The 21,867-nt window shown below is 37.4% G+C and overlaps 1 protein-coding gene and 1 long non-coding RNA gene across 4 annotated transcripts; one reads left to right on the forward strand and one right to left on the reverse strand.

Annotated features, from left to right (window-relative positions):
- Nucleotides 1-7,779: 7,779 nt before the first annotated feature.
- Nucleotides 7,780-16,081, reverse strand: LOC134675049 (uncharacterized). 3 transcript variants are annotated; one of them, XR_010099684.1, is made up of 4 exons: nt 15,586-16,081; nt 13,063-13,251; nt 9,777-9,871; nt 7,780-9,246 (listed from the first exon to the last, which is right to left on the reverse strand). It is a non-coding gene; the product is annotated as an uncharacterized LOC134675049 (long non-coding RNA). The 3 variants fall into 3 exon arrangements; XR_010099682.1 differs by lacking the exon at nt 9,777-9,871 and having other exon boundaries at nt 15,586-16,070; XR_010099683.1 differs by lacking the exon at nt 7,780-9,246 and having other exon boundaries at nt 9,566-9,871; nt 15,586-16,073.
- Nucleotides 16,082-18,353: 2,272 nt separating this feature from the next.
- On the forward strand, nt 18,354-20,711 carry LOC134675030 (uncharacterized). Its single transcript, XM_063533177.1, has 4 exons — nt 18,354-18,706; nt 18,804-19,148; nt 19,329-20,189; nt 20,276-20,711. The coding sequence occupies exons 1-4, from the start codon at nt 18,527-18,529 to the stop codon at nt 20,504-20,506; spliced, it is 1,617 nt and encodes a 538-aa protein (XP_063389247.1). The 5' UTR covers nt 18,354-18,526; the 3' UTR covers nt 20,507-20,711.
- Nucleotides 20,712-21,867: the final 1,156 nt, after the last annotated feature.

Below are 21,867 nucleotides of genomic sequence, written 5' to 3' on the forward strand. Positions count from 1 at the left end.
TTTCGATGAGGTAAATTGTAGCTCTCACGTGACCCAATAAATCTGGTCGGACTGCAAAAACTGCCAGGCTAAGGTGAGGCCGACCACTTTTTTTTTACTGTCCTCAAGGTCAGGTATCCTACCATAAAAGTTTCATTCTATTTTTCGATGAGGTTTTTTTTGATGAATTTTTGTCCAACGTTTTTGCCATTTGTACAAAATCTGCCAGGTTAAGCCTAGGCCGACCAAGTGCGTTGGAAGCTACTAAATGTCAGGTACCTCTACAGGGTAGGTATATTCTATTTTTTGATGAGGTTTGTTTCATGCAGCCGGCCACCGGACTATTATTAAACGTCAAAACTTCTATGAAATTATGACGTATAAATAACATTTGCACTAGTTGCACTGCACTGCTTATAATGCTATCAAAATCATTGCAGAATTTTCTTGGTCTAACTCTATTCATTCACCAGTCAAGCTAACATGTAGATACAGGGTCAACCAAAACAGCCAAAAACGCGAGCGCAGCGAGCCCCAAATTTTTTGTTGACAATATCGCAAGGCTGGGTATCGATCTTCACCTGGGCCTAAAAGTCTGAAGTGCCCCCGTGAGGGGAACTTTCATGTGGAGTCAAAGCCGTGCTTCAGGCTTCAGGATAAGTAGTTGAGCACAGACTCCAACCTTCGGTCGGACACTAGTTTTGTGTGAGGAGAGAGATTAAACAACGATGCTGGCGGAACCGACGCTTCTATGACGTTACAAATACAAACCCGTAACGGTTCTTGCGGCCCTCAATTTACCGGATTTTTCTTTGATTTACCGGTATTATTGATTGACATTTCGGGCTTTTACCGATCAGCATCGGTAAAACTTGGGGTTTTCCGGTAAATCCTAGGTTTTACCGTACTTCGGGCTTATGTACAATTAAACGACGCATTAACACGGCAGGTGCACTTCGCCCCCCTCATCTTGGCAATGGCCGCGTAAAGCATCATCATCAGGCCTTTTATATATTTACAGATGATTAAAATAATTAAGCAGCATCTGTGATCTAGCGACAGGACCGCTCGTGGCTATATATATATATGACACAATTTTTGAACGGCATAATCGTCCACATTTCTGTCAAGTAATACGAGGGTCCGCACCAGGGATGTTGCGAATATTCGCATCCGCATCCGCGGAACATCCGCATTATTTTCAACATCCGCATTCGCATAAAATCGATGCGGAGCATCCGCATGATGCGGATGTCGACCAAGTAGGTAACAGGGTATTAGAGACGGCACCGCTGGCGTAAGTGTAAAGGCTCTAGTACACAGTGGTCAAGGATGGTCCATGCCAAGCCATGCTTTGCAATGCGCAACAGTAGGCCTATATCACGTAGGTGTTCACACAATGGTGCGTCAAAAAAAAAAAAAAAAATTGCAGGCTCTGATTCATATAAATCTATAATAAACTGATAAGTCTCTTCATTGCTCCACAATGATGACATTTTGTGCTATTAACATTGAATCAAGCGGTCAAAAATTCAAGAAACTAAACAAACAATGGCGACTGTGTGAACTGCACCACAGGCCACGGTACGCCACGATTCCTTTGAAGTGTGCCAAAAAACCGACAACTCCCCGATTGCTCACCACGGCTGATACAACTGACGGCAGTCGTCCGCCATTGCATACCATAGCATAGCCCCCTGTACACAATGGCCAGGGTGTGGCATGGCCCATCCTTCACTGTGTACTGGGGCCTTTAGGTAATTTCGTCATTATATATAACGAAATCGTCTAGATCCCGAAAAACCGGCCAAGTTATTGTTTATTAAATAAAACACACCTATGTGACGTCCCACAGGTAAAGGTACCTTATGGCGGTTGGCGCTTACGCTATTATTAACGCCGCTCCAATATTATTGCGGCGCCATGCGACGTAAGCGCCAGCCGCCATAAGGTACCTTTTGCCGTGGAACGTCACCTATATTCTTGTTCAAATACTAAACGGTTCGTTTTTTTTTAAATAAAAAATACTAAATATGTAACATTTGACGTTTTTTGAGTACCAAATCTTGACATCCGCATCCGCATCCGCGGATGTGAGGCTTTAAATATCCGCATCCGCGGATGTCATAAAAAATCTGCATCCGCAACATACCTGGTTCGCATTAAGGCGACCCTCATCGCACATATATGTCTTATTGCTCGTTTTCGGGCCAAGTCTTAAAACCAGGACCTAACATTGGTTACGCGACCTCTTAAAAGGTGTTCTTCCACTCAACGCGGTGTGTTGCTAGGTCTTTCCATGAGTTGCAGTGCTTTATTGTTAAACGCAATCATATTACGCTTTACGCAGTCTTTAAAGAGGAGTAATGACGTCTTACGTTGCACTTGCCTAATAGCACTGTCCATTCGTTAAACATGCCCTAGCCGCCGCAAACGTCTCTGTTTGAGTAGCGCGGTCTCAGATTATAAGCGCGGTGATACTAGGAAGCTTAGCAAACTCCAGCGCACTTTCGTTGGTAACCAGTAACCCTGTCTTTCCATGTTATGTTTAGTATACCATACCTACCTACTCCGAAGGCAGCGCACGTGGAAGGTGTTAATTAAGTCTTCGTTCCTGATTAGCTTACGACGTCCAGGTTTCGGCCCCCTACAAGAGTATTCTCTAAAGACACAAGTTTGGTAGACAGTTATTATGGTCTTTGTCGTAAGGTGTTTGATATTCCATACGAGTACTCTTGCATATAGCCCTTCGGTTTGCATTATAAGAATTCAGCTGTGACCCAGTTACACCTATACAAACTCTTTAGATAGAAATAGGTTTTTTTACCTTTTATTTTAGCATAGGTTTTTTTTAACGTAGTAGTTCCCTACGGTAAGTACCCTAAAAAGGGCAGCAAAATTAAGCCTACCAAAAATAAACGAAGTATTAAACACATTGGCTGCCCACCATCCTTCACCTAAAGTGTATCTCCCACGCCCCTTACAAATTTAGTGATCCCAGCATCTGACTATACATTTATTACTGAGGTCAATAAAGAGGTAACGAGCTTTCGATTCCACTGGTGATGCTCATGGGCACACAGAGAAGATTACGTGATCCCAACGGTGATGTTCAATGTTCATGGCAGCCAACGTGTTAAAAGATTAGCCTGCCAGGCTTTCCAGTTATATTAGGCTATATTGGTGTGCATATAAGTGAAACAACGACATATGTGCAACGTCTTGTAATATATTGATAATGATAGTAAATATATTTATGGAAGCATAGATTAAGTACATTTAATGTAGGCAATGACTAATGACATTCATTTATACAAATTAATAATAAAAATATCATTTAAAGTATATAATTATGGTCCTATTTTCCCGCACTAGTGCGTAAAATAGCACTTTTCGTGCGTATGTCAAAAGCTTAAAGGGCCATGTACTGTAAAACGTTGTACGATACACGTGCGAATAGGTAATTTGCAAATCGTGTGGATTTAAAACACTCCCTTCGGTCGTGTTTTAATTTATCGCCACTCGTTCGAATTTCCTCTTTTCCGCACTTGTATCGTAAATAACTATTCGCCGCCCTAGGCCCCAGGCCCTGTATAGCCGCCTCTTTCAATAGCACTTGAAAGAGGGTTCTATGAGGTTCATGTTGTTCTAACTAAACAGTGATAGTGATACGTTTCAGCATTAGAACATTATATTTTTCACCACACCTACTCGGAAAGGCTCACTTAGCACTTCAAAAACTGATAGCAAAGTTGCATTTTATTCACATGTGAGGCAAAGTAATCAAATGCAAATTTTGAGTTGTTTTCTTATGTTTGCCGGTAGAACTGACTTTTATGATGATTTTGGATGATAAATATTTAATAGGTAACATTAATTTGGATTTGATTTTGTTTGATATTTTACATTTAATATTTGCTTCGGGTCGGTGTGGTGAAACATTTTGTGTTTCACTCGGGAGCAAATTTTGTTTAACCCTCGCGCTTTGAAACCCTCGCAACGCTCAAGATTCCATTTTTTTAACCACTCGCTACGCTATCGGTTCAATTTTGGAATCTTTCGCTTGCTCGGGTATCAATATTAGCACGAGCGATTGAACAACAACTTTGCCCCCGAGGGAAACAGATAACTGTTACTGCGGGGCGGGGGCGGGCGCGGCGGGCGGGGGCCTGGCGACAGGGCTGCTGACATGAATCGCGAATATATAACATGTTATATTAGACCAGTCAAATCTTACAAAAAAATCTCCTAAAAAAACAATGCGTGATGTAGTTCTATATTTTTTTGTATATTGTTTGGAGTCCTTGGAGGAATGTGAAACTATATTTTGCAAGCAAAAAAAAGTTGTGCTCCCTGCGTAATTTGCAAAAAACTGCAAACATTTCGGTGATTTTTCAGTTTTTGCACTTTTATTAATAAACTATGGATTTTTGGTCAAAACTTGCTATGTAATGTTAAAAAAACATTAAATTTGGAACAATTTAAGCCCATGTACAGCGCCGCATGTTAAATAGTTCATGAGATATGGAACTTTAAAAAAAAGGTATTTTTTTCCTTAGAATGAAATTTTTAGCTTTTCCTATATTTCAGGACAAATATCGGCACAACCGCTCATGCTATGAGATATATTGCGATGAATAAAGTTGTAGCAAATTTAATTACCTTTCATTTAAGTGCAAGAAAGAGTCAGTAAGTTCTACACTTCTCTAATTATCGTAAAAAAATGAAATTGCTATAATGAGGAAGGCAACTAATGTATTGTTAAAATCCGTACAAAAGGCAGTACCATCGTCGAGAGTGCCATCTACGATGAGGTTTTACCGGCCTTCTCCGATACCAGCAGAGCGATGTTAGAGATCAGCCATTTTTAAAATGCACTCCCCTCTTAAGCACTTCATTCATTCAGTAATGAAATCAAGATACAAACTGTAGTTTGGCTTGTTTTTAGGCTGCACTTTTTGGTCGTGGCCATTGATTGTAGTCCACGATACCGATTCTTATTTAAGAATTAGTTCTGGTTTTGATCTTGTTTTGATACGACCTGGACGATAGTTCACGGTGATTGGCGTGGTGTTGGCGAAACGCACCAGAATCACTGGAAGTTGTGTCATTAGATATCTAGCTGTCGCTTTTTCGCGCTCTTGAGTGTACTGTGAGTCGTGTTAATACAAGATTACGATAATATCATAACCACAACAAATTGATACATCAGAATCTGCTACCATTACCCACGCTAAGTATATGTTTGTGCTATAGGCATGTATGTGACTCAGTCTTGTCAAGTTACCAGTATATTATAACTTCTTCAGTAGTTTACCGTATTTACACGTAATATTGCAAATTCTTTCCTAATGGCTGTTAAGGCTAAATGTATGTGGAGCTACTGCTCAGTGAGTTGTCAATCCACGGGTTGTGACTATAAATAACTAATTCAGTATTTACTGTACAAATGAATTTATAGTCTGAACCAATTAAAAATAAAAATAATTGGACTAATTTGTCAATAGAAAATACGGCAAATACATATTGAAGTTTTTGAATTACAAATTGGATATTTAAGTACCTATAACAAAAATTTTGTAAATTATTTGGTATAATACTAAGGTATGATATGTATAAGGTATGTGTAATTCGTAACCAAATATATCTCAATGTTAACATGTTTAACTAATTATGCCAAAAGAATATCTCATTGCTAGAAAGTAACTAACAAATGTATGCAATCTGCCCGGCTTGGCAGATCATGCATCATGTTAACACACACTTATCTATACCTTACTGAATAAAAACTAGTACATACTACGTGTTTCGTTTAGTTCTTCTTCTATTCCCGATTTGGTTTGTCAATCTATACACCTGTGTATGTAGTTAAGACTCGTAGTAATAGGATATTGCTAGTTAAAACCCGTAGATTATAACACAAACGTATACCTAGAGTGGGTAATGGTAGCTGATTCTGATGTATCCATTTGTTGTGGTTATATTCGATATAGGATATTATCGTGATCTTGTATTAACACGACTCACAGTACACTCAAGAGCACTAAAAAGCGACAGCTAGTTATCTATTGACACGACTTTCAGTCATTCCGGTGCGTTTCGTCAACACCACGCCAATCACCGTCAAGGTCGTATCAAAACAAGGTGAAAACCAGAACTAATTTTTAAATAAGAATCGGTATCGTGGACTACAATCGATGGCTAAGACCAAAAAGTGGAGCCTAAAAACAAGCCAAACTACAGTTTGCATCTTGATTTCATTACTGAATGAATGAAGTGCTTGAGGGGAGTGCATTTTAAAAATGGTTTATCTCTAACATCGCTCGGCTGCTATCCGAGAAGGCCGGTAAAAGTTAATCGTAGATGGCACTCTCGGCGATGGTACTGCCTTTTGTACGGATTTTGACAATGCCTTAAAAACAATACATTAGTTGCCTTCCTCATTATAGCAATTTCATTTTTTTACGATAACTATTGAACTGTAGAATTTACTGACCCTTTCATGCACGTAAATGAAAAGTAATTAAGTTTGCTACAACTTTATTCATCGCAATATATCTCATAGCATGAGCGGTTGTGCTGATATTTGTCCTGAAATATAGGAAAAACTAAAAATTTCATTCCAAGGAAAAAAATACCCTTTTTTTAAAGTTCCATATCTCATGAACTATTTAACATGCGGCGCTGTAAATGGGCTTAAATTGTTCCAAATTTAATGTTCTTTTAACATTACATAGCAAGTTTTGACCAAAAACCCATAATTTTTTAATAAAAGTGAAAAAACTCCGAAATTTTTGCAGTTTTTTGCAAATTACGCAGGGAGCACAACTTTTTTTTGCTTGCAAAACATAGTCTCACATTCCTCCTATGACTATAAACAATATACAAAAAATACAGAACTACATCACGCATTGTTTTTTTATTGTAAGATTTGACCGGTGTATATGTTTACCATACCATAATATTAGAATGCTGCAAGTGTATATTTGCAAGTGTAAATATGCTTAACAAATTATTTAAAAATATTAATCAATAATTATCATGATAGTATTAAGGTTCAGATCTATGTAACGGCTCATGCGAGTTAACATGTTTTGGTAATGTATTTAGGACGATCGACCACCTCGATGTAGACGAGTTGAATCTTAATACTATCACGATACGGGATACGGATTTAAAGGACATTGTTGCTTTAGCACGTGGCTAGGTATAATAGAGGTAGGTACGGGAGCTAAACCGCCCGTAGGTATAAAAGAAATAATGGTTTTTGTTAAAAGCTTAGGGTCTTAGGCGTAAAAATAAGGCATAGGTATATACTATAATAGTAGATGCAAATAATCCAATTAGCTCCAGGATGGTAGTGTAATATGTGGTTCGTATACTTCGTATGCGTGCATGTGCCTCCATCAATTGGTTGAACAAGACAGATTCGAACTGTCGACCTCCGTCTGTGGTGATGTGAAGAGCATCAAGCATGCCAAACCGAGAAATCTACCAAAACCAAACCAATCTACTAAAAGTTTGCAAAGCTCACCGTTTCTACTACTGTTTTAACATTGTTCTATTGATAAATTACTTGGCTATCGGCTACCATAGTATTTGCGGATTCCTGAATTCGACGCCACTTTTATTCTACACGTCGTGAAAAATATTGCGGCGTCGATTTTGGCGTCCTTTGTGTGACGTAACACAAAAAAAAAACACATACATTTTCTTCATTTTGTGTTACATTCTTTCATATTTTTGTGAATATTCCATTGTGTCACCTACACTTTTTTGCAATTCACTCGTTTACGGGTTTTACTAGTGCTGCACTCTGACAACAGAACATTGTATTCTCTATCGCCATAATTTGTGACGTTTTCAACCAAAAGGTTAACATTGTCGGTTGTCGACGAGGCTGATTTCAAATTGAAGCTTTATGGAAATAGCGCCTTATTGACAACAGATAATAAGAACCCATTTGGTTGAAAATGATACATTTGTCCCTATTAACATAATTTAGCCATAATTTCATGAAAGCATTTTTCAGCTTTAGATGTGCATATGCAGTCATGCACATCTAAAGCTGTAAAATACAGACTTATAATTCGAAATGTAATAAGTGACTTAGGAACATATTCCGATTGATCAAACTTTAATTATTCTATGTGCGGCAATTAGCACTGTACGTAAATACATACCTATTTCGAAAATTTAACCGGCCATATGTAAGTACTTACTGCAACTACAAAACGTTGTGCGAATAGTTAAGGTGGTTCGCTTTCCATACAAAAAACAATTGCGTTATATTAAGTAATTACACACTATTAGGTACTTATGTAATTGTTTTTTTTGTATGGAAAGCGAACCACCTTAATTGCCAACGAGAGGCGATAAATTGAAACACGATCTATAGGTCAGGAAATGAATGCTCAAAAAACGTTGTAGAGGGAAATGCTAGGAACACAGTTTTTGACTCCGTAACTTTGTTTGGACTATAACTAGTCTACCCCCCAGCACCGGGGCTACAGCCGGGGACTTTTGATATGTTCACCTCCTAACTAGTCCAAACAAAGTTACGTAGTCAAAAATTGTGTTCCTAGCATTTCCCTCCATAACTTCTTATTGCTTGGCCTACTAAGGGAGTTCTACTTTTCGAACATGTATGTTTGGGACTGCTTCTAACTCGACCTAGCAGAGATACTATTTTCTTGCGCATGATTGCCAGAAAACTTCTAGCTTCGCAAAACATGCCAGATGCACTACATCTACGAGGTAAGCCCAACAGCATTCTGAATGCATTGTTATACTGCACTTTTAATGCATCGTAGGCTCGCTTCGTATAGTTAACCCACAGGCCACTCGAGTAAAAGGAATGGCAATATGCTCTAAAGAGCGTTGTACCTTGACATTACTGATATTATTAACATAAAAGGTTTACATTTGCTCCATGTGAAGCTGTTGGAGGAAAGAAAATAATAAAACTCATGAACTTTCCTTTTCAATATTTTACTGACAGGTGAATAGGTTCTAAAAATGTAGTGCAATTTCCTTTACCTTCGTATTTTCACGGATACGTCCGAACGTCTCATATATGCTACTTGTATTTCAGTCAATACAAACAGTACTGAGGCGAGGTTGACTAAAGTAGCTTTTATACCTAACTATTCGTAACTTCCCCTGCAATTGGCGACTCACACGAAGACGTCAGTCGCCCGAGGCGCGCGACGCACGTCCGGCGCCGGCGACTCAGCAGAGACTCATTCTGGCTGCTTGTATCAGCTCCTGAAATTTGAGAATAATTATATTTAGAATATTTGTTTAAAATGATTTTATCAGTGCAACATGAACTTTAATTCACTTTCATAACTTTCCTGGCTTATTTTATATAGGCCCTACATACATAGATGTCGCTAGAAATAGGTACGTAACTTTTCTGAAAACCTAAATGTTAAATGTTTTAAAATTATGCCTGCTTATATGACCTTGTATTATCGTAGTTTATATAAACTGATATGTCGTTTTTACAAACACTCCCTCAGTGGACTTGTTGTACAAAGTAGCAACAAAGGTCTTTCAAATTCTGAAAGTGTAATTACGGGATTGTCCATATGAGTATGACACCAACGAAACGGCCAAGCCGTACTGTTTGACCAAGATGTTGGCTTTATACTGTTAGAGCTTATAAAGTTAGGAATGACAGAGTAAAAGTCTTGGTACCTACTACGGGATCTGATAACTTTTTTAGTGTAAAAGCTTTATGCAACTAGTCTTGGCAACACTTTACATTAAATGTTTTCGTGGGTTGTTCTAACCTCAAAAGTAGTAAGGTTGTCTGGAAGAGATCGCTTTTTAGCGATAAGACCGCCTGTTGTTTAATCTCTTCTTCCTGTATTATTTGTATTGTTTTCTGTAATGAGGTGTGCAATAAAGAGTATTTGAATTGTATTGTAGTATACTGTAATTGAGGTAATCTGAAAAAAAAACCGGCCAAGTGCGAGTCGGGCTCGCGTTCCAAGGGTTCCGTATATTACACAATTTTTAACAATCAGTGCCGGATTAAGATATTTTGATGCTTTAAGCATTTCTAGACCATGGTGCCCCCTCTCCCTAGGGTCATCAAGATTACATTGATTTTTTTTGGTAAATTGAGAGAAGTTCAATGCCGCATTACAGCTGAGAATGGAAATCAGTCACATCATTTTATCACGAAAATTGACAGTGCCGTTGCAGTAATGTTGCAACAGAGTACCTAATACTGCTGCAGTCGCCACCCGAATGTCACCTTTATCATATCTAAGAAAGTGATTGAAACGCGAGCGAAGCGAGCGCGAAAATTTTTCGATATAAAAACGCAATATGATAGACAGTTGTCAGTGCCGGATTTAGACATTTGCCGCCCGTAGGCTATGCAGATTTGCCGCCCCTATCCACCTCGCTTATAGCTTTTTAAAGTACTTTCCAATCAGACGCCGTTAATTATATAGTACAACACATCATAGCCATATCGAAATGCATATAAAGTGACGTCACTATTCTAGATACAGATTTATAAGGGCCGTTTTTGTCACTCAATGACGATGCGACCTCGTTATATTTGCCTGATCTGACCGGCGATCGATGGGTATCGCTGGGTTTTGGCCACCGAGTATCAAGATGAGGCATTGGCAGTCATGCTGGATATAACTAAGGCATTCGGTCGGGTCTGGCATAGAGGTCTGCTCGAGAGACTATGCTGGGATGGCTTGCTTTTTGTCCGGTAGAAGCAATTATGAGCCGTAGGAGACGGAAGCTGCTCCGATAGTGTGGACATTACCGCTGGCGTTCCGCTAGGTTCTGTGCTATCCCCAACAATTCAATACCACGAAAGACATAAGAATCGCCGACCATCCCAAACTCACAAGCTATAAGCACGTAGGTAGATATAAAAAATGTAAAATGGGGGATGGGTCACAAAGAATGTAGGTACCAAAATGAATACGCGAGCGAAGCAAGCGCGAAATTTTTTCGATGAAAATAATGCAATTTGATTAGAAAATAGTAATTTTTTTGGATTCCGTACTTCAAAAGGAAATAAAAGGAATCCATATAGGATAACTTCGCTGTCCGTCCGGCCGTCTGTCTGTTTCAATATATGGGTCTTGACATGACAGAGGGCGGCAAAATCTGCTTGTTATTTAAATTTTACAAAAAAATAAGGGAATACTTCTGGTCGACCCTTTCTGGAAAGCAAATAAAATACTTTTTTTTCACCCAAAATTGCCGCCCCCTAAATTCTGCCGCCCTAGGCTTCAGCCTACTCAGCCTAGTGGTAAATCCGGCACTGACAGTTGTACATTTTTACTTTTAGTATGGAAATCAGTCACATCATTTTATCACGGAAGTTTTAATCATTTTTTTATCATTTTATTTGCGATAAAAAAGGCTATATACAAGTTGTTTCCTTAAAATTATACATTTTTAAGTCCCATCTTTCTTAACTGACTATGCAGCATGCAAATTTTAGTGTAATATATACCTAACTTAACCTACTTAAACTAGTTTAATACAAATTAATTATCAACAACAATAGAAATAAAAATACACTGTCAATTATGAAATAATAATATATCATGTATCTATCTCAAACAAAACCACTTCAATTAACATAATTTATAAACTAGATTGTTGATTTACAAGGTATTCATTAATAGAATAAAATGTCGAAGACAGCAGCCATTGAAAAAGTGCTCTTTTAAATTTACTATTGGGCAATTCTCTTATGTTGTTGGGTAACTTATTAAATATATTGACACACATAGCATAACAATTTTTCTTAAAAGTGGCAGTTCTTTGCATTTTATTTATGACCAGCCTGTTAGTGTTCCTAGTATTTCTTAGGAATACTTCGTTGGCTGTTTTAAACAGGTCTATATTTAACTTAACTAAGTTGACAGTACTTTGCAACAGAGTAATGTTGCTGCAGTCGTCACCCGAATGTCACCTTTGTCATACCTTAGAAAGTTATTGAAAAGGCGAGCGAAGCGAGCGCGAAAATGTTTCGATATAAAAAACGCAATTTTACTTTTAGGCCGAACCAGGCCCGAATCCTGGCATTTTGGTGCTCCCCCCTGAACGTGGTGCCCTAAGCACGTGCTTGTTTTGCTTATTGGTTAATCCGGCACTGTTAACAATGTATTTTTTATGTGAAACGTGAGTGAAATCTAACACTTTAAACTCTCGCGTTTTGTACATATATTTAATTACACAAACGGGTCTACCGCGTTTGGACGCGCGTTTGGTTGGCGTTTGTGGGTTTGTTGGGACGTCAGTCTTTCCGTGACCACAGCTAGTGCAACTCAGCTGAAACGTCGGAATTAAAGGTAAGAACAATGAAATTATATCGCGGTAGACCCGTTTGTGTAATTAAATATGTGATTGAAATCTCTTTAAAAAATCCGTAGGGGTCGGATCTAAAACTGTAATTAAGTCCGACTCACGCTTGACTGTACATTTATAATAGGTTTTCCTGTCATCTATAGGTATAGACCTATTTTATGTATTTTTTTCAAAATTTTAGACTTAGTAGTTTCGGAGATATTGGGGGGGGGGGGGGGCGGAATGGTCATTTTTTGCCTATTTTCTTGAATAACTTCTAAACTGTTTATTCGAAAATTATAAAAAAAATATATTTGAGATCCTTACAATAAGCTCTTTAATTTGATATGTAACATGATATAATTTGAATTATTTTTTTTAATTTTTTCATTTACCCCCCAAAAGTGGCCCCCATGTTTAAAATTAATTTGTTTACGTTACATGTCCATATTTGGGTCACAAACTTACATATGTGTACCAAATTTCAACTTGATTGGTCCAGTAGTTCCGGAGAAAATCGGCTGTGACAGACGGACAGACAGACAGACAGACAGACTGACAGACAGACGCACGAGTGATCCTATAAGGGTTCCGTTTTTTTCATTTTGAGGTACGGAACCCTAAAAAGGACTATAATTATTAAAATCATTTAAATTAATTAAGGTAAATGTGTGGAAGACTGTCAGGTAAGACGACAAGCTCTTTCAATCCTTCAACTCTTGCACTTGTGCATTCTCTACTTACAGAAGTTTTGTAGAGCAGAATAAGCGAATCCATGTAGATGTAGTGTAGGGACGCTCGGCAGGAAGCAGGTGGGCTGTCGATCACGTGTTGCGTTCATTCAGCCCAATTCCCTAGAGTTGGAGCTGCAGCTAGGTTACTGTCCCGGCGGCATTAAGTGCCACACCATTCTCCTCGAATCTTCTTGTTTTCCTGCAGAACAGAAGAACATCTTTAAGTTCGTTTTCTTTCAGTGTGTCTTTACCGAATGTATTATATCGCGGTGCCGCATACATGAATTACATGATAAGTTCGCCTTTGTACTAATGATGTGTGTTCTTTCATGTTTTATGTTTCTTTTTGTACAAGGACTATACCAAACAAATTTAAGAATATCCACAGATGGCTCAAAAACAAATGAAGGGACCGGATGTGGTGTCTTCTCGGAGGACCTGAACATATACATCCCAAAACCCCTGGGTTACACTGGGAACACAATACGGGATTCCAAGCTGAATGTGTAGGAATAATGGAAGCTTGCAAAGCGATAAAAAGACGAGAAGTAAAACAAGAAAATATACTAATACTGTCAGACAGTAAATCAGTACTGCAAGCACTAGGTAGCTACAAACTTACATCGGAACTCATACTTGAATGACATCGAGGCCTCACTGAAGTGAGCAAAGAAGGCAACAAAGTAACAGTATAATGGATAAAGGGGCATAGTGGATCAAGAGGAAACGATGCAGCGGATGAACTGGCCAGGAAAGGTTCAGAAACCAGCTTCACAATAAGTTGTTGTTGTTGTCCTAAGGCACCCCAGAGGTGCAAAGGGCCTTCACAAGCTCGCGCCACGCCTTCCTATCTTCAGCGACCACTCTGGCCTCGCTCCAGCTCAACCCGACCACTCGTAGTTCATTTGTGACGGACTGCTGCCAAGAGTGTCACAATAAGTACTGGACTAAAATGAACACCTGTAGGCAGACCAAAGAACAAAACTACAAGCTTACACCAAAATATTACTAAAAACACCCAGACACGTTTTACGATTACAGTGAGTTTTTTAATATTCCACTAGTAATTTAATAATTAATACAGGCGTGACATTTGTATAGTACCGATATAAATTACATTCTCATTGTTAATAATAATTTCGATATATTGCAAATTTTAACGATTAATTTTATTTATATAATTTGGATTATGTTTACAGGTATATGCACATAGAATACTAGACCAATACTAGTACTTATATGGAAAAAAAGACATGTAACAAATTGTTATCAATAAATTTTTCATTTCATTTCATTTCATTCATTTCATTTCATTTCACACCAACTACGCAAAATAGTAGGATTAATCACAGGTCATAACAGACTAATCCAGCGGTCGGCAACCTTTTAGCAGCCAAGGACCAAATAGTAGTTACCGAAGTTGATGCGGGCCGCACTTTGTTAATATTTATGACTTTATCAGACATTGTTGTTTGTCAATATTACATACAAAATAGCCTAGGAGGCACGCGGGGTGCAAGTGAGAGGTTCGCGGGCCGCTTGTTGCCGACCGCTGCACTAATCAAACACCTACATAATATGGGTAAAACAGACAGCCCCATGTGCAGAGTGTGCATGGAAGAAGAAGAAACAGTAAAGCATATTCTCCTACACTGTAGGTAGAAGGTAGAAGTATACAGGAACCAATACCTAGGGACTCCGTGCACATTGAAGGAGGCAGTTAGCGACCTGAAGACACTGCTAGGTGACATGGAGGAGCTGGGGCCACCCCATAAACACAATTTTTTTGCTCTTAAGTAGTAGTTTTTGATGGTGTTTGACCCATTGATCAGAGACCCAGTCTCAGTTTTTCTGATAAACAGCTGTCTTAATGGACTCACCAATATGTTTTGCAGAAACCTCCACCTTGTAGCATACACCTTGTTTTCTCAGTCAATCTCAATATAAATAAATATATTGGGACATTTTTACACAAACTGACCAAGTCCCACGGTAAGCTCAAGAAGGCTTGTGTTGTGGGCACCCAGACAACAATATAATTATTCAATATACAAATATCTGTCTCATCAAACAAATAAATTCCCTAACCAGGATTTGAACCCAGAACCATCAGCTTCACCGGCAGGGTCACTAGGCTAGGCACCCACTAGGCCAGACTGGTTGTCAAATATAACCAAGATATTCTTTTGAACAAACTGCCATGTCACTGCTGGTTTCAATCTGTGCCCTTCATAATCTACATACTTACTGCTGTCTGTCTCTCATGCAGTCTAAAAAAATTAAGTGTGGGGTACAAACTTTGTGTCGGTCGAAAGTCGAAACCCTCTTGCCTTATCTCCTGATCCACCTTTCAATACTGGTCATCACTCAAGTAATTTTCCAAATTTCTGGGAATACTTCTAGCTCGAGACAGAGGTTAAATATGTGCCATAGCGGCTCCGCCAGCACCATGCTGTACAGTCCATACGCACGAGGGAATACCATGCGGACACGAAGATTTTTTTAGCTTAAGTTGTTGAATTGCGGCACTTACCTCCAACTTCGGCTTCTCCATTAATTAATATTTTTTCAGTACCTCGTACCTCTACTGAGTCTACTGTTTCTTTTATTAGAATTCATTTTATTGTATTTGTAAACCAACAAGTGTCAATACAATACTGTCAATGTCACTGAAAGATGGCACTAGAAAAAACCGATTATTTTTAAATTGTCAAGAGCTAATGTCAGAACGTCCCTACTAATTTTGACAGCTCCCTTAAAAAAAAGAATCTCTCTGGTTTTTGGCTTCCTATTATTGGGTCGTACATTATTGGGTCGGGCTTTCTCGACCTGTACCAATAATGCGCAGCCCAATAATTGAAAGCCAAGGGACTCAAATTATTGGACGCGAATTATGGGGTCGTACATTATTGCCCTGTGAAAAGAGTGGCTTCGTATTATCGCCCCGGACCAATATTGCGCGGCCCGAGAATGCTCAACCCAGGAATGTACAGCCCAATAATACGCGTCCACCATGGACGCCTATTATTGGGCTGTACATTCTTGGGTTGAGCATTATTTGGTCGTACATTAGTGGCTCCCGTCCGTCCGGCCATTGAAATTCGTTCCAGTTCACGCATAACTTTAATGTGCGTCGTGATTTCTAACAGTACGTACTAGGTAGTACAAAGTAAACGGCAAGAATAGTTTTTTCTATTAGTTAAATGAAAAATTTAATGTTAATAAAACAAAACGATTGTTTTATTAAAATAAATTAATATGTTATAATATTGTTACGTGAGCGATATTTAACAATTGCATCAAATCATCAAAATGGAACGTTACGTGTAGGTCAAGCCCCCTACTCTGTCTGTTCTCTTTCACGGCGCAGCAACTAGTATCATTTCTCTCTCCTTGCTCTTTTAAAAATGCCGTTTGTCAAAAAAGGACAACCATACTGTTGACAAGATGGACTTCAAATCCAAGTGTCCCCTTTTCAGGCGACCCAGGTTGTGCATGTGTGCGTAAAAACGTATATGTGTGCTCTTTTAGGGATGTGAAAAGTCGATTTTAATCATGTTATATATCGATAAATGCTACACAGCGGAACGAAATAGAGATTAATTGAAGCTTCAATATCTTCGGTAAACATAAACATAATTGAAATTCTAATGGATAATGAATATATTATAATGTAATAAAATAATTCAATTATTGCGGACCACCTATTTTAGTAGGTATTTATGTATTTTAATTAAATATCTGGGCCCAGTTTTATAAAGTTACAAGTTACAAGTTTACAGGCGTTTACTGGCAACACTTGCTCCGTTTTTTACAATTTGCGTTTTATAAAAGTACTGTGTTACAATTTTACAGGTTACAGGTACAAGTGCCTGTAGCTCAACCATAGACGAAAATACGGGAGTTTTATAGTTTTAAACTCATAATCGAACAGGCGTTTTATAAAAAAAATGTAAATTACAAGTGTAGATTGGTACACTTGTAACAAAAACTTACATACGTCTTGAGTCCTGTAACAGCACAACAGCAGTTACTTGTAGACTCGTTTTCTGAGAGATTTTAAACTTTACTCTTTATTGTTAAGCACCAACGCCAACGATTGTGCCAGGGCATGCATACTTTTCCATGTGTATCTGAAATATATAGTAAATAGGAAATAAAGTGACAATATGTTTGATATTGATTTTATTGACGATTCGTTTTATTTTATCTACTAGGAAATGGAAAGGGATTATTGCCGATATTTGTCGTTGATTTATTAGCATTCGTCTCTTTATATAAGTATAGTGCATTCACATTATGGTAAAGTGTACTATTCATAATTTTCGATACACACCGTATTTATCTTTGAGCCGCTACCGAAACGATACATTTTAATGTAAGAATGTGAAAGAGTACCTACTTATTTACATGTTATTTACTTATTACGTAAATATTTCATTAAATCTAACTTAATCTGAATCTGAAAACGGCCCAAAAAGTATACCCTTGCATGGAACGCCGCTCTCAACCACTCGATTTTTCCTTCATTTCTGGCCATTTTTCCAGTAATTAATATTTTACAGCAAACAAAAACACATAATTTAGTAGAGAACCGAGTATCTATGACACACGTTTTTTTTAAAATAGTGATGTCCTTCACACCTGTAGATTTCACATGTAATCGAGATTGACCGTGGTTCTTTACAACTGTAATTATTTATGTGTATTTATAAAACACCTGTAGCCGTTTACAGTGCATTACAGGTGCCTGTAGCCTGTACTCTTGTAACCTGTAACTTGTAACTTTATAAAACTGGGCCCTGAACGTTCTCTTCTGGGGCGTGACTATAAAATTGTGATCTGATAACCACAAAAAGAAAAAAAGCGTTTTTGTTCATTTTAGGTATAGTTAAACCTTTGAAGTAAAATTAAAATTGCAAGAAATGTCGATAGTTTATCGATATGACTTTATCGACATGGCTACAGCAAAGTGGGTCGCTTTGTTAATCGTACACTAAACAAAAAGTGGTCCCACTGACAGCTCGCTTGGAAGGTATCTGTTTATATTCTTATATCTATGGTGTAGGTTGCCAAGGTTGCCAAACATAAAAAATGTTATAGCCTGTCACTGTCGTGACATAAACATATACTGCTATTACTGGATAAAAGCGAAAAATATTCTCCAATCCATATCCACTGAGTTCCACATATTCATAAAAAGTCTTACTAGTGTTTCATTTACAAAAGACTAAGGTACATTTTAGAGGATAAATCATGGATAAATGTAGAAATTTTCATGTGGCAACCTTCAGCTAACTGCCTTCAAGTCCCGCCAAAAAGTTCGAACTATGGAATCGATCGAATCACCGATAATCGAAAACTCAAAACTGCCTTCAAGTTTGTAATGTTTTCTATCTTCTACCCACGATAGATAGTTCTTGTATTTTATTATAGTAATACGATTTATACGTGGAAGTTTCCTAATTGGTAAAATGAACAAATATTCCAAGAACTTTATATTGGTCGGGGACTTGAACCACCATTGTCTGCTGTGCAAGGAGTCGTTTCTAACAGTAGACGATTTGGAGAAGCATTTAAGATGGGAGAAACACCGGAAAAGTATCAAAGACCTGAGCCCTATGTCGAAGTTTAAGAGAGATCGCATTTTTAAGGTAACTATTATGTATTATTATATGTACTTATGATTTTTTCTAACGAGATCAGTTTAAGCAGTACAAAATTAACTTTAATTTCTCATATTATCAACAGATCGATGATAAGTATTTCTGTGAGCATTGCAACCAGATTTTTACTACAATTTCGGAAATACCAAACCACATACAGGATGAAAATCATCAAAAGCGTAAAGATAAACCCGAAATAGAACTTCGACCCTCACTCTGCAAAAGAGAATCTGGCTTAACACATATAGGGAAGGACAAAAATGTAATGAAGATTCCTAATAAAGAGTGGTATGGGATAATTGATTCTAAATGCATATTCTGTGATGCTGATGTGGATAATTTTATGAAACATATTTCATTGTCGGACCACATGATAACTATGATTCAAAGTAAGATTATTCAGAATGAGGAAGGCTTATTTTATAGGGAGGTAAGTTTTTAATTGTATTAGTATCACTTATTTCATACATTAAGGGGTTTACCACATTTGTTGCTACCCTGCTCTTATTTTTAGTTATGCTTCTTTCTCCATAATAAAGTCCCATAACTGCCATAACATACAGCTGGGCGAGAATGAAGGTGAATGCTGATTATTGTTTATGTTTTTTAGTTTAAAGACAAGTATGGTTACTGCTTCCTATGTAAGATAACATTTCAAATACAGTCTAAAAGTGACCATTGGAAAGACAAACTTCACATAGAGAAGATAAAGGCACATAATGCGAACAATGCCAAAAGTTATCAGGAAAAGAAACTGGATGTGGCCGTTAAACTTTTTAACACTCAGAAAGACTATTTTGATATTGATCTGGAAAACAGAGTGGCCACATGCAAGATTTGTACTGCCTACGTGAATATAAACTTTAAATTCATGATAGAGCATAAGAAAACTCATAATATAACAGATAAAGATAAAATTAAACAAGCTTCAGTGGACATGGATAAGGTCTTTAAGTCTCTCAGAATTAAGAGATCTAAGAAAGAAATCTATGATCATGGTAAATTAAGGGCTGAACTAGCCAAATTTGGGAGGGAGAATTTTATCAAACTGGTATTTCCAGGAGATAAAGGATACTGTTTACTTTGTGGCACATATATGTCTGCTCATATGAAAAAGTTTACTGAACATATGAAAGGATATGTTCATATGGCACATTTAGATTTAAAGAATGGCAAACTGCATGTCAAGCCTGTGTATAAGACAATAAATGTGAAGGACTTGATAGAGACAATTGGATTTGCTAAAGATGTGCATTCCTTGTGGATCAACAACCAGTTTGCTGCTGATGTGCCTTCTTTAGCACTTGTCTCTGAGATCCATGATCCTCAATGTGAGAAATTCAGATGTTATGCATGTGACAATATTTATAAGCAAAAGGAATATGAAGAACATTGTCTCTCGGAATCACACAGAAAAAACTTTTATAATGCTGAAGTTATAACTACAATTGAGGATGAATTTATTAGAGAGGTAATAATAATTATTGGGACATGTTTATCTCCATTGTATTTTAATACCATGATGAAAATAATAAAAAAATCCTAAATTTTTTACAGGTTCGTCCTAATCTGTACCACTGTGCAATTTGCAATCTAATGTTTGCATTTTGGGACACATTGGATAAACACATCCATAGCGGGAAGCATAACACGGTTAAAACTGTCATGAAAGATGATTTCGCTGATTGTGAAAGCCAGGAACTATCTTTCGACCAAGAGGGATTGTTAGCAAAATTGGTCAGCTTAGGTTTAAATAAAAAGAGCTATCTAGCAGCCCACACAGGATAAATGGCTTGAAGGTGTAAGGGTACTTGCATAAGTCGTCTATGTATGGGTGGCTCCAATGTCAGTGCGTCTTACTCTCTCATCAAAGTAAAATGTAAGACGCAATTCAAATTGGACCAAAAATTTGGATAGGTGGAATACCACCCTAAAAATGCATGTTTAACGGCTTCAGTAGGTATGTGCTAGTGCACCTAATTGTTTACTGAACATTTATTTTTTTCATGTTTTTGATTTTGTTTGCTTTTTGTTTTTCTTCATTCTAAATTTTAGGCAGTTTTTAAGTGTAACTAGGAATAGTTATGATTAAAAACTCAAAAGAAGTAAAAGTATTGTTTATTTATAAAAATAAAACCCACATACTTAGTTGTGGGTACAACTTACACCCACTCAGATTTCCAGTCTTGTTTTAATTCTATTTGGCTAAAAATTACAAGTTTTTCTTATAAAAATAGATATCAAACCACTGTGGAAAATGAGATAATAATAAAATTAAATCATTTTCACTATTCTTATGAAGTTTATGCAGCTGTATTAGAGTTGGTTGAATATAATTGTCCTTCAGAGATTCTGGTAGTTCGTCCAATTCAAAGTCAAGTAATATAACTAAGGAACTAAGATGAAATGGATATAAAGCACATGTATCAAATGAACTATTCAACTTTACATATTTAGCAAACTCCGGGATGAACTTTTGCAGTTCGGGATCAAAGTTGGTCATTATAAATAAAAAGTTTAGGATCCCACTACACATTTGAAAGCATTGAGTAGATTTTAAACAGTTTCTTAAAAGTTCTGTTGAATCTTTGTTAGTCTTCAAAACATCCTGCATGTCCTGATTTCTTGTTTCAAATAAATTATTGCAAATATTAAGAACCAGCATCTCTATTTGGGGTTTCATTTTAATGGAAATATCATTGGTTAAAAAACTTGAACCACTATTATGGTCCCACAATTCTTTCAAGACATTGGAATATCTCTCGCTTTCTACATTCCAGTGGATAATATCTTTGGCTAATGTTTCCATGTATACGCCATTTTCATTCAAGTTTATCAAAGCTTGAATAACTTCAGGGTTTACAGTTGATTGAAAACTGGAGTTCACGTCCATATGTGTAAGCTTTCTTACGAGGAATGCATCCAACATTTTATCCACTGATTCCTGCGTATCATTTGCGCGTTCACTGATGTCGCTTTTACAAAATTCAGTTAAAATCTCAGTATAATTATCGTCTACTTGGGAGTGTCCCTCTGGTTCTGTTTTGCAGATTTTCCGAATATTTTCTAATACTGACAGTCTTACATTATTGTTTGAGGTCGAATTCTGATTAGATATCTTGAGAATCTTGATAAAACTCTTGGAGAGC

This window comes from Cydia fagiglandana, chromosome 21 (assembly GCF_963556715.1).
Source record: "Cydia fagiglandana chromosome 21, ilCydFagi1.1, whole genome shotgun sequence".
Classification (NCBI taxonomy): Eukaryota; Metazoa; Arthropoda; class Insecta; order Lepidoptera; family Tortricidae; genus Cydia; species Cydia fagiglandana.